At 39.6% G+C, this 12,865-nt stretch overlaps 1 protein-coding gene across 1 annotated transcript; it reads right to left on the minus strand.

Annotated features, from left to right (window-relative positions):
- On the minus strand, window positions 1–1,746 carry fibina (fin bud initiation factor a). The gene has a single exon (XM_088417402.1). It carries the CDS (start codon window positions 1,724–1,726, stop codon window positions 1,103–1,105), a length of 624 nt encoding a protein of 207 aa, XP_088273528.1. The 5' UTR covers window positions 1,727–1,746; the 3' UTR covers window positions 1–1,102.
- Between the last annotated feature and the right edge of the window lie 11,119 nt (window positions 1,747–12,865).

Below are 12,865 nucleotides of genomic sequence, written 5' to 3' on the forward strand. Positions count from 1 at the left end.
TCATCTCGATGACACATTTATTGCTATGTGCTTGTTCCGGGCAGGAACATATGGGCAGAAAATATACAGCCGATTACAGTAATTAGCAAGCATGTGATGTGTTTAAGCGCAGGGATATATTGGAAATTTTTACCAGAAAATACAAGGTAACGTTACTTTGAACCTATATTTTTAATATTAACACACATATGAATAAAGGTACTACATCTGTGTCTACAAGTATACAGCATTTAATACACAAAATATAGTCTAGGTGTACATTACTTTCCTATCTCCCTATTTTGTGACTTAATGCACAACAGTATAGAACACATTTGAGCTTTTTTCCCATATTACGTCATGGCTTAGCAAAATACATGAACAAAAATCAACACTATACACACTAAACAAAACCCAAATTGTTACAAATGGACACCAAAGAGCGTTGGATAAACGAATTTTATAGTCCAAGTGGAACGTTTCCAGATGGAGGCGAAAGGCAGTGACAGGAACCAGGCGCCACTTAGGAAAGGCCATTGAAAGGGACAAGGCTGCCACTGCATTAAAAAAAACAAAAAAAAAAGCACAAAATAAAGATTTATAGCTTTGTGGGTTCATGCAAAAAACAATATTTATATTACATTTAGTTAGATTAACATTACTTTTGCTTTTGTAAAGTAAATTACTATACAGGGCTTGCAAAAGCAATTTGAAAGGGTTAAGCATACATTATATTATCCTATAGATGGCTGAGATCATCACCACCAGCGCAAGATCTCCCGTCAGTGAAGTCTTTTGGTGTGTCGAAAACAAAGTACGTTCAAGAAATTTATGCGCGGTTGTTGACATGTGAGAAACATGCAATGACAATAAAATTGAGATGTAACAGATATAAATATTAAAAAGTGGTATACAATTTAGATTTGAACTTGAAGCTTTTTCAATAGGAAAACTTGGCACTTTGCCTAATTTTAAGACCCTCTGGGCCTTCACAACATTGTGGAAATGATTTCCTTTACGTTTCCTTTGCCCGCCTCTTGACTCAGAGGAATGTGCTGACATGTGTTGGTCCTCATTTAATGACACATCTTCCAAAAGTTCACGTCCCAATAATACGAATAGACTACGATCCCGGATTGAGATATTGAGTTTTAAGTCGACTCAGTCTACTCCCGTGGCTGCGAACGATTAGAGACAGCAGCTCCTGTTTGTCCCTCAGCCCCACCGAGACGTCCTTGGTGTCCCTAAGACTGTCTCTGACGTCCCCCACTTGCTTGAGCACAAAGCTGCTCAGTTGCTGCTCCTCTCTCAGCTCGCTCTCTTGGCTCTGCTTGAACTTCACTTCCAGCTCCTCCAGAGACTTGTCCACGCCGGAGAAAGCCTCGGAGATCTGGGACAGCTCCCTTAGGAGGAAGCGGCCGTAGGTGTCCTCTCCATCCAGGTCGTTGGCCACGGCCCGCCCGATGCTCTCCAGGAGCCGCGCAGAGTCCTCCGCCTGAAGCCGGGCGAGGATCAGATCCTCTCGCACCAGCGCGTCACTCTCCTCTTCGGCCACGGAACACGGGGAGCCGTCTGAGAACCTGAAGACCATCTGGCACTTTTCGGGGTCTTCCGTGTCCTCGTAGTCCCCGTCCGGGACGTAGAAGTGATGGAAAGTGCCATTGGAGATCTCGGCTTGCAGGGGCCCGCTGTAGACTGCCGAGGCGAGGGGCAGACATGCGAGCACGATGAGCAAGAGAGGATTCATAGTGCGCCTCCTCTCCACAACCCAGCATGTGCGCTGGGAGTGGGATCAGGCGCACGGTTTTCATCCGGGGTCATGTTACACTGCCTCCCCCTGCTTCCCCCATGCTCCCCCCTAAAGGCACAGCGTGGTAGAACTGAGATGGGGCCCCTCATGCATGGACCCTGGTCATCATGCTGACCACACAAAGCTGCTACTCACTCACACAGGCGCGATATTATGTCCGCTTGCTTTATGTAAAACGTAATATGTAATCAAAATAAGGTACATTTCCAAAAGGTAATAATGTTCAGAAATTGTTAGTTCACAGCTTTTGTGTGGCTTTATGCTGTCACAAACTATCACAAACTGACAAGGAAGACTACTCAGCGGCCATTACATGTCACAAGCAAAATAATAAATAGGGATGAGGGGGAGACACAAATCCCACAAGACAAGATGTCGCACAAGATTTCGTCCACAAGAACAAGACAAGGTTTTTGCAAAATTTGTAATCAAAATAATGTCTGATGTAAATGTTTTAGTTTTCAAGATATTTTATTTTTACTGAGCAGATAGCAAGAAATTGAAAGAGCCAGCTGCAAATGTAAACATAAAAAGAGAGCCAGGCTCTTTTTTTATGTTTACATTTGCTGCAGCTAAGATCTTTCTTCTGATTAATTGTTAAACAAAAAGTAGACAGCCCGTGTTAGCAGCAGAGTGTGGTGTAATGTTTACAAAGTGTCTTTGTCTTGCCCTCGCCAGCCTATATGGACCACATGAGCACTGATTGAACATGATTTTTGAACAACGATGTGTTGTTGATATCAGGAGTCATGACTCACTCCGAGAGCATCAGTTGTGGGGTGGACAGAGTCAAATCAGCCCTTGTAACAACATCAACATGAAAGCATACCAAGGTGTTCGCGTCCATGTTTGATTTGCTATGGTAAGGTTTATTATGATGTTGACTGGCTTTCTCACCATGTCCTGCAGTGTGTTTTCATGTCAAGCAGAGCAGTAACAAACAGTACTCTCCTGTGTAGTCCATTGCCAAAAAACAGCCAAAAAGATCATGAAGATAGTGGTTTTCTAATCTCATCCCAAATAATGAAGTAATGTTTGGCTCAATTAGGCGAAACTGGAAGTTGTTGTGGTCCACAATGCAGAACCCAGTTAATGTATTTTTATAGCCAACTTCTAAAATTACCAATTAGCTTGTGTGTGCGTGTGTGAAAAGTGGCTGAAAAGTAACAAATCTACTTGTTTTCAAATTGAATATACTGGTAAATAAAAAGGAACTTATGTTTGGCTAAATTGATTTTTTTTCTGTTTTGTTTCCGGAAACATTTGGAAAGAAGGACCTTGGAAAATTTGCTCACTCCACAAGGTTTGACAACCTCTGGACTAGCACACAGGCCTAAAAAAAAACCATGAAGCAGAATCATTTTTAAAATCCTCTCTTCAGTGTCGCGTAACTTTATGACTTAATGTCTAAAATGCGGTGGAGAAAAGAAGGGTTTGAAAGGTATTAGTTTCACTCTCCAGACATTCATTCAGAGTCAACACATTCATACGAAACTCACAGTCGGGTTACGTTCACACAGGAGCAGTTTTTGAATGGTGTTGAGGATGGCTTTAATTATAGCGGCTCACCGCCACGGGCTTGCCACAAAAGCAAGAGTAGCACCCGAGTGACTGCGTCACGTGATCATATCATAGACACACCCCGGGGTGACGATCCAATCTGCTGGCCTGGATAATTACATCATCACAGGGTGGTCTCTATACATGTCAGCAGCAAACTGGAACCATATGGTCAGCTGTAAACACAAGGCTGGAAATAATCGTCCCTGTTGTTGGCTTTATGCTGCTATCAGTCTTGCGTGCGCCATTAGATTTGCGAACCTGAAAAGGTCATGGTTGCTATTTCCAACCGGGTTCCCTATAGGAAACAATTCCAATCATAGAAATAGGAATAGTAAGTAGGCACTTTTAAAGTGAATCTGAATTGTACGTACTTGGAGATAAATATGTAAGGAAGAAAGTCGGTCAGTCAGTCTAGACCAGTGAAAAAAACATTTGACTCACTTTAATATGTATTTATAACAAAGCAATGCAAAGATTATTTTTGTTGGAATGTTTTTTTTCTTTTTAGTTTAGCAATTTTAGTTTCTTCTTACTCAAATACCAAGATTAGTTTTGTTGGATAGTTTTGTTTTTTTTTTGAGGGGGGGTTAGCAATTTTAGTTTTTTCTTACTCATACTATTGCTTTAAATTCAGCAAACTTTAGCCAATGCACCAGTCAATTGCCAGTCACAGTGAATGTAGATGAACAACTAGTTACCCTGGCAGTCGGATAACAACACACAGGAAGGTGGAAGCACAGAGTCAAACCCCAAAATTAGAATAAAAAAAATGACAACAAATGTGAGGAAGTGGAGGAGGAAGAGCAGGGGCCCCATGGTGCCCTGGGGCACAACTGGACAGATCATAGCGGCGTTGGATGAAAAAAGACTTAAGGTAAACAAACTGAGTGCCATCGGTGGCACAAGAAGCCAAAGAAAAACAAATCATGCACGGGGTTAATCTTTTGAATTGAAGTCTCGCGATTTTGCTTTCATTGAAGCGCAGATACAAACCACAAATCCCAGAACTGTGAGGTGGACATCCTCTCCACTAACATTCTTTTCCTAACATCACATGAAAAAAAAAAAGAAAAAAAAAAGATTGTGCTTGCTGACTATAGAGAAAAGGATTCCAAAGGGGAGGAGGGCCCAATGATGGAGCCCTGAGGAACACCTGAAGTGACGGAAGGGTGTCAGATGAAAAGGACTTTAGCTAATTGAACTGAGTTCTGTCAGCGGAACGAGAAACCAAAGAAAAAACAACATGCGAAGGGTTATTCTTTGATACGCACAGTATTGAAGTCTCACACTATATGCTAAGCGCATGCATGACAAATGTTCCGGCTCCAGCAACTTCCCAATGAAAATAGATGGCTACAGTACAAGTTATTGTGACCTTTTGCTGGTCTCATATCACACACAGGCACTGCTGACAGGAGCAAAAGAATGAGAGCAGAAAAGACACAGAAATCAGAAACAACAAAAAAAAAGAAAGGAAAAATTAATGGTGACCACCCACAGGAAAATGAGCATTCAAGACATGACCTCCAGAGCTCAAAGACTGCTTACTCCTGAGAATAAAATCCCACTGAAATTCACTTAATTTCTTCCATTGACTTCCTCCCGGGCCTCTATAATGTCAAACATATTTCTCACGGACAAATTCCAAGTCTCAACTTTGAAATGTTCTCCCCCATAACTGAGGAGCCAGAGAGGGATAAAACCTCAGCTCCTCTTGTTATTTCCGTGCGTGACAATAACAAATAAATAGGTCAAAATACAGGAGGATGACTGAATTACAAAGGAAGACATGAAAACACCCATGAGAACAGTCAAGCGGGCGGAAAAAAGCCTGGATTAAAGACTCAAACAGGAAGTGGAGGAGATGAAAGAGCGGGGCCAGGAAACAAAGGCTAAAGAGGCAATTATTTGACATAGCGCAGCTGATGAACTTGTAGATAGTTGCTATGAACAACATTTGAACTTGTCAAGGGAGGAAGCGGAGAGTGAGAGTGTTTCATGTCAGCGTGTCAGTAGGCCAAGTCATCGGTCCACATGTGTTCAATTACGTCATGGAATATGGCCATGTTTTTTTGCCCTTTACTCACCGTGTGTAAAGACTCAGGTTGTAAAAGCAAGAGAGTGACAACAATCTTCCGTTAACTGTAGACTTCAACTGGATAGTTTTGTCTGCGGGGCTTGTTTTCTTTGGGTCTGAAAACAGCCGCCAGAGAAGGCGCCCAAGTGAGCAGCAAAAACAGCAATGTTGTCGGCTGAATTTCAAAAGCAATAAGCTCGAAAATAAAGTTTAGTCGAGCAGGGAGGAGTTTTTTGGCCTAAAAGGTCTTGAGCTTGTCAAAGCATTGAAATATAACTTTGAAACTGTATGGACTGTATGAAATGTTCAGCTGGCTACATGTAATGTATTCAGCGTTTAAAGTATTCTAACGATAAAACTTTGTAAACCGCTAACCTCACGACTGTTATTGCCTTTTTATCCTTTTTTCCAGTTCAGATTTTGGAAAAAAAAAAGAAAAAAAGATCAAACACCCTGAGGATAGCATTGTGACAGGGAAGTCTGGTGTATTGTCTGTAGTGCTTTGTGAATTAACAGGTGGGAATACTAGTACTCGGCATTCCAAAGCCATGCAGCATCCAAATCTAGTAGTCCAAATGCCAAAAATCCAACCTCAACACTTTCCATCGTCAATAAACAAGACAGGAAAGGGACTTACTCATTGTACAGAGGAAGAGGCAGGGTCAAGTGGGTCCAAATTCAACATCCAGGTCATAGTCCAGGTCCAGAATCTGTACACTACAACACCAGCAAGTAGCAACTGGCAAAAGCTGGTTAATTTTAGAACAGAACAGGTGAAAACAATGAGGCTAGTAATGAGATGTATTGAATGAGGCTAGTAATGAGATGTGTTGAAACTGAGGCACAAAACGGACTTGGATCTGGTAAATGGCACTTAACGCTTATCTACCGTAGGTTCTTAAAGCGCTTTACACCAACAACTCATTTACCCAATCATGATGCATCAGGAGAAACTCAGGGTTCAGTGTCATGCTCAAGGACACTTTGGTCACATTGGTTGGGGTAATCGAACCTACAGAGATGACCACTCTACCACTGAGCTATACCGCCCAGAAAATGGCCGCCTGGAAGTGGTTCTTCAAACTTTAAGAATAAACATGAAATAAGCAGAAAATCAAATTCAAGGTGTATTTTATTTTCAGTTTCATAAATTGCCAAGTTAGCATTGTTTCAGTCAGTTAGCATGACCAAACCTAGAAAACAGGGGAGCTGTGATTGGTTGCCACCTGAGCCTTGAACACATGATGTGATTTTCAGTTGGCAAGGGCAACATGTGTTTTTAAAGGTTTTAACCATATATGAAAAATAAATGTCAAATTACTTATAGACAAAATATTACCATATTACTGAAGAAAAAGGCTAAATAAGTTAAGCATCCCTTCAATAGAAGAAAACTATTATGCGCGAAGTGTTCAATACAGTTGTTAGAATAATTCTATATATAGGTTATCCCATATTTGTTTCTGGAACATGTATATTGGTAGACTTGGATATTTTCTGTTGGAGTTGTCATGTCCCTTGCAGCTGTAAGGAATCACAGTCATGATGACCTAATGACCTAATTACAGGCACGATGAACTAATCGCAGGATGGAAGAGTATGGGGTCTGCCACCATGTTCTGGGGAAAGAAGATAGCAGTGATTGCATGGACTGATGGACATCCACCCATGTCTCCCTCCCTGATTGTTACCTTTGTCATATTGTTTGTCTAACATTTTAGGGAAGCATGGTTTTGTTAGAAGGTCAGGTTCCTGTCTGCTCTCCTCGCGAGAAAGAAAAGTTGTTGTCTTCCTCCTGTTTGTTGTTTATTAAATGTTCTGGGTTGCCTGAACCTAACAACAATGAACTTCATTACTGTCTATTCTTTTTATTTTTACCTATTGTAAAGAAGTTGAATCACTACTTCTAGGCTTGAAAACAAAACACTTATCTTTACTTAAGTGCACTACATTGTGGAAGTACTTCTTCACCTCCGGCTAGGGTACTCTGATTTCAGTTCGTACTCCCAAAATATGCACGTGAGGTTAATTAGTAGGTGCAACCAGTCCAGGGCTTTATCCTGCCTCTTACTAAAGACAACTGGGCTTTTGTCCAGTTCACCCTAATTAGATTAAGCGCTAAAGCAAATGTATGGATGAATAAATACTGCCACCGACTTCAGCTGTTATTAGTGTCATCTGAATACTGTATATAGTGCCGTTCCGCACTAGCTAGCAACAGATGTATCAAAGGTGAACTTGTGGGGGATGTTTTTGTTGACCATCTATTGTCTCATATTGTGCGTAAGTTATTATTATTATTTTTTTAACAGGAAAAATATCTTTTAGCCAGCGGCGGAGGGTTTTCCTCGACGTGTCGATCTGTGGGAGGTGAAGGGCTGAGAATGCTGCAGGCTGCGTGGGAGTCATGCCGCTGACTCACAGTGATGACCTCATGCTTGTTACATGTCAACAAAGATTTGATTTGGACTAAATCCACAATATTTTAACACAAAGTCTGCTTTCTGTCCAAGCTGCATTTACACAGAGTAGGCTGGATTTACATTTCAGTGCCAATTCTAATTTATATCAGAAACTAATTATTGGCTTTCAGTTGGACACATTTAATACTATTATAGTTGTGATAACTGCACATCTGAAAAAAATCTACGTGCAGATCACAGGTTAAAACCAGTACAGAAATAGATGACCACTGCTAGATTTAGTGGTAACTATGGTCGAAATTTTTTATTATGGTTTTGATTTGCTAAATGTGTAGTTTTTGGATAAACCCGACTCATTTTTTTATATTTTAATGAGGGAAGACGCTCAATGACAGATCATTGTCAACTGTCTATAAACATGTGCTGCCGATTCGCAACACGCCTGCTAAAAAAAATCTATCTACATTGCCCCAAATCAAATTCAGCAAAATTGCAATAGAATTAGCAGCTATGAGGTGAGACACTATGGCAACTGAATCCAGTTAAAATGTTAAGATTTCACAGTGAGAAGTATTTTGGGGGGAGAGAGGTGCAGATTAATCCAAAATGTTAAGTTGAATTTTAGCAATAAATTTGATGACAACAGTTTTACTATTGTGCCTCCATCAATCACTGAGGAGGCCAGTGAAGGAAATGCACATTTCTCAAAGCCTTGTCTCTCTTGTCATAATTTAACATTCATCTTTTTGTACCTTTCTCACTCTGTCATTATTTTAGCTGAATGATGAGACCCTTCCTTTTTCTACTTACCTACACTGTTTTAAAAAAAGTGCACAAATGTATTGTGTGTTTTTTTTAAATGTGGCTGCATTGCAGTTTTACAAAAGCACATCATTTAAACACTTGAATTCTAAATGATTTATCTTTGCAGTATATAATGAACCACACACACACAGCAATTGACCTTTTTTCATCCTTGGGTCCTGACAACATCCAGTAAGTGAACTTACTTTTCTTACTCTGCTCAGCATTTTTCCCATCAAGCCTAAACCACAGAGTTGCTCTGCGAAAATAATGATGTGAAAATGTACAGTAGTTTATCGTTGGCGCCGTTATGTGTCATTGGTGTGACAAATTTCCCCAAGTGTTTAGTATTTTTCTTACCTGAAGCCGCCAGATGGCTTGCTTCAGAAATGTCTCTGGAAAGGGCAAATACAAACTATTTGGGGAAAGGTCAAGCACTTTAAAATAAAGTACGCAGAAGCCAGACATGAGACACAGAAAGTGCCGTTGCATTTCTTTAAATCCACACTCATCTACTGACGATTTCCAAGCTGAGTTTTTATCAAAATTAGCTCCTAGGGCTAGACTCTACATCCTTAAAGTACAATCGCAGACATGCGTTCTTTAGGACCAAATAAAGCAGTTTTGGTCCAAATACAATGGAACATCCCCCCACAAGCTGAATCCTGCGATGATTTGTGGACTTGAATTGTGACTTGTTCGTCCTCTGTAGTTCAGCTAGATTTATAGCTATGACCAGAGTGGGCTCCATGATTACCTCGCTAAGCTGCGCTTTATTTCAGTGCCGTGTGAGCAACATCAATCCTGCCTAGGTGCTCACCGAGACCATGACCTAATAAGTGCTTGGTGCATGCTCTCTATCAAAACGGAAAGCCTGCAGTGCCTCACTTTGCTTGGATTCTAATGAAGAAACACTGCCAAGTTCCAGTGGTGACCACTGCACCTGGACCTTAAACCACCTTTTTATACCACCACTCAGATCACCATCAAAGACTGCCATCAATAGTATACAAAACATTGTACAACAACAAAGGAGTTCAAAATCCAAATAGGACTTCCAACGCAAGAAGCTGTTTGGTTAAATCAGATAATCAAAAATATAATTCTACTCCCAAGTTACTATCAAACGACATATGAGAAAGAGATTTACTCATTGTGTAAACCACATAACTTTTCCTTTAAATATCGTTCTTAATGCTAAGATAATGGCCAAAAAGCATTATAAGCTGATGACCAGCATCCAAACAGTGGTGATAAAACTCTTCAAACTAATAATTGAAAACAAATGGTGCAGTAAAATTTAGACAGACAAAAAAACAATACTCACAGCCATATAGTTTTTCTGCTTGAGGACGAATGACTTATACTACTGTAACCAGCAGACCAGCATCGAAATGGTGCTAATCACTTCCAATGAATATTTGAAAAGCGAAAAAAACAAAAACAAAAAAATGTATATACTTTAGGTGCATTTCGTCTTTATCCTCCACAACAAAATTACTAATACTATTGCAAAAATCTAGAGGAGCTAACGACTAGCATCTACATGGTGGTGTTAAAACACTTTAGTCGTGAGTATTTGAACACAACTGGTGCAGCAAAAGGTAGAGAGACAAAAAAAAAAACCAATACACTCAGGCGTACTCTTCCAAAGAAAACAAATACTACTATTGCAGATTACTAAAATCACTTCCAATACTTGAGAGAAAATATTTGTCTGTCTGTATTGTGCTAGCCCTGAAAACAATTTCATAGAACAAATATTAGACTTCCTTGTAAATGTAGGTCAGTGCTTCTGATAGTGCTGAGGCTAGCATAGAAAGCCTTGTATGCACTGAACACTCACCAATATCCAGTTGTAATAAAACGGGAAAAATACTAGAACATTCATTGCCGTGAATGTGAGTTTGCCTCCAGTGCAAAGTCTTCTGTTTCCATTTTGGAAGCTTGTCCATCTTTTGGGAATAAATGCAGCTAAAAATCATTTATTAACCTGAGTTATAGTTCTCCATAAATTTTTGTCAACATTTACAAGCATGTTTTTTTCGTTGGTTTAATTTTCCCTTCTCAGAAACACTCAAGTTTGTAACTTTAAAAATCATGCGAGCAACTTTGGAAGTAGTCAATGTGCTGTGTTCACAAAATCGCCATGTCTAATTCGAGAAGGCGTTCCAGGAGTGATGCTATTTGAAACTTTTAATTACATTTCGTTGAGTTTCGCTTGTGGGTGAGCAACATTGGGTGTGTTAATGTGAAACATATCTCAGCATTGAAGAGAAATAAAAGCGCTCGGTGGAACATCGCCCTTTGATGATTTTTAGACTTGAGCCTCTTGCATTTCCCATAGCGGTCATTCCTACCATCCTGGCCTGTTCACATGTGTATTCAGCTGGATTTATAACCGTGACCATTTCGGGCGCCGTGATTCCCTTCCTAAGCTGCTCTCTTTATGTGTGCCATGTGCGTACAGTAGCATCAATCATATAGCCTCGCTTACAGCGACCGTGACCTAATAACTTGTCGGTGCATGAAAGGGAAAGTGGTGTGTGACAGTGAGGTTACAGCTATGAAAAGTGAGAAAAATTCAGACAATTTACAATAGCATTGGTGGGTTAAACATAGTCCGCAGATGAAGTACATTTGTAGCACTGCAGTAAATTAAACTGCAGTAAATGGTGGAAAAGAAAGTGCACATCACTAATAAAATCCAATAGAGAAAAACACTGTTTTCACAGGCAAAAAAAAAAAAAAAGGCTCAAAAAATGTTTAAAGGGACACTAAACTTATGTAGCCATTTTAGCATTCAAAAGTGGATGTTTTGTTTATAGTTTGAGTTGAGCATACTAAACATATTAAGCATGTGATGTTTTCATTCAACAGAGGGAAAATGTGCTTTAAAAGTTAATAATTGTACACGAAAAATCACTTATGTGTCAAATTAATTTTAGACACAACGTCAACTTTTAGCGTCTCTTTAAAATAGCATTACAGTTGCTCAGCTAACAACCAATCATGGCTCAGCTTGTGAATGTCACATGATCAAACATAGAAAACGGGAGCTGTGATTGAACGTTATCTGAGCCTTGAGCACACACTGTGTTATTTTCAGCTGATAGGTAGTAGGAAAATTGTTTTTTAAAGATATTTTTTGTACAAAAAAATATATTAGATGTCAAATCATTTTTGGAGAATATCAACTTTTTAGAGCAAAAAATGACTAAATAAGATTAGTATTGAAATGACATCACAGTTGCTTCGCTTACAATCAATCACAGCTCAGCTTGGAGTCACATGACCAAACCCAGAAAACAGGTGAGCTGTGATTGGTCGTCACCTGAGCCCTCAGGCACTGGGGTGTCATTTTCAGTTAAACAGCAGTGGCAAAATGGCCGCCTCCTTGGATGGAGGTGGATTCTGCGGCTTAAGTCATATTTCACAAATGGAAAATTCGTCACAATACAGATGATTTGGGGGCATGCAGAACATATTATCAAGAAAATGTTTGACTTAATTGCCCAGGTCATTATAATATTGCATAATACGAATGCTATATTTCACAGTTTCTGTCATTTTTCTTTTGTTAAAGTGCTGAACTAAACCAGATTTGTAAATTGCCCATAAAGAATGTTTCAAAGTCAAAGCTGGGACACACCTACATCCAAATGTCTTTTGACACCATGTTATAATATTTTATTAAGATGTATGAGAATATACACAAAGTTAAGGTGAAAATGTTTTGTGCTAATCCACACTCTGTGAATTACAGTTAAAAAGTGCTATATGAACAAAGTTGAGTCTACACTGTAAAAGGTAACCCCAAGCATATGCAGAGGTTTTGTTTTTATTATTGTTCAGAAATTCAAAAAAGCAATTAAAAACTGCTGCCACGCCACACTGTGAATGCACTATAAAATGCTATATGAATAAAGTAGAGTCTGCACTGTAAAAGGTGACCCTAAGCATATGCAGATGTTTCGTTTTTTATTTTTGCACAGAAATTCACATTAGCCATTGAAAATTGCTGCTTTACACAAAAAGAGGCATCAGTCACACTTGCAGACACATCATACATTATTTTCCAGCCGAGTAGTCAACTTCCAATCTTGTTAACAGTCTAATGGCCATGTCGGAGATTACTTTGGATTTTACGGTATCACTGTGGACTTAACTTCTTATTATCGGTTTTCATTTTGCTGCTTGTTTTAGTCC

Source organism: Hippichthys cyanospilos, chromosome 6 (assembly GCF_059441005.1).
Source record: "Hippichthys cyanospilos isolate Australia breed blue-spotted pipefish chromosome 6, RoL_Hcya_1.0, whole genome shotgun sequence".
Lineage (NCBI taxonomy): Eukaryota > Metazoa > Chordata > Actinopteri > Syngnathiformes > Syngnathidae > Hippichthys > Hippichthys cyanospilos.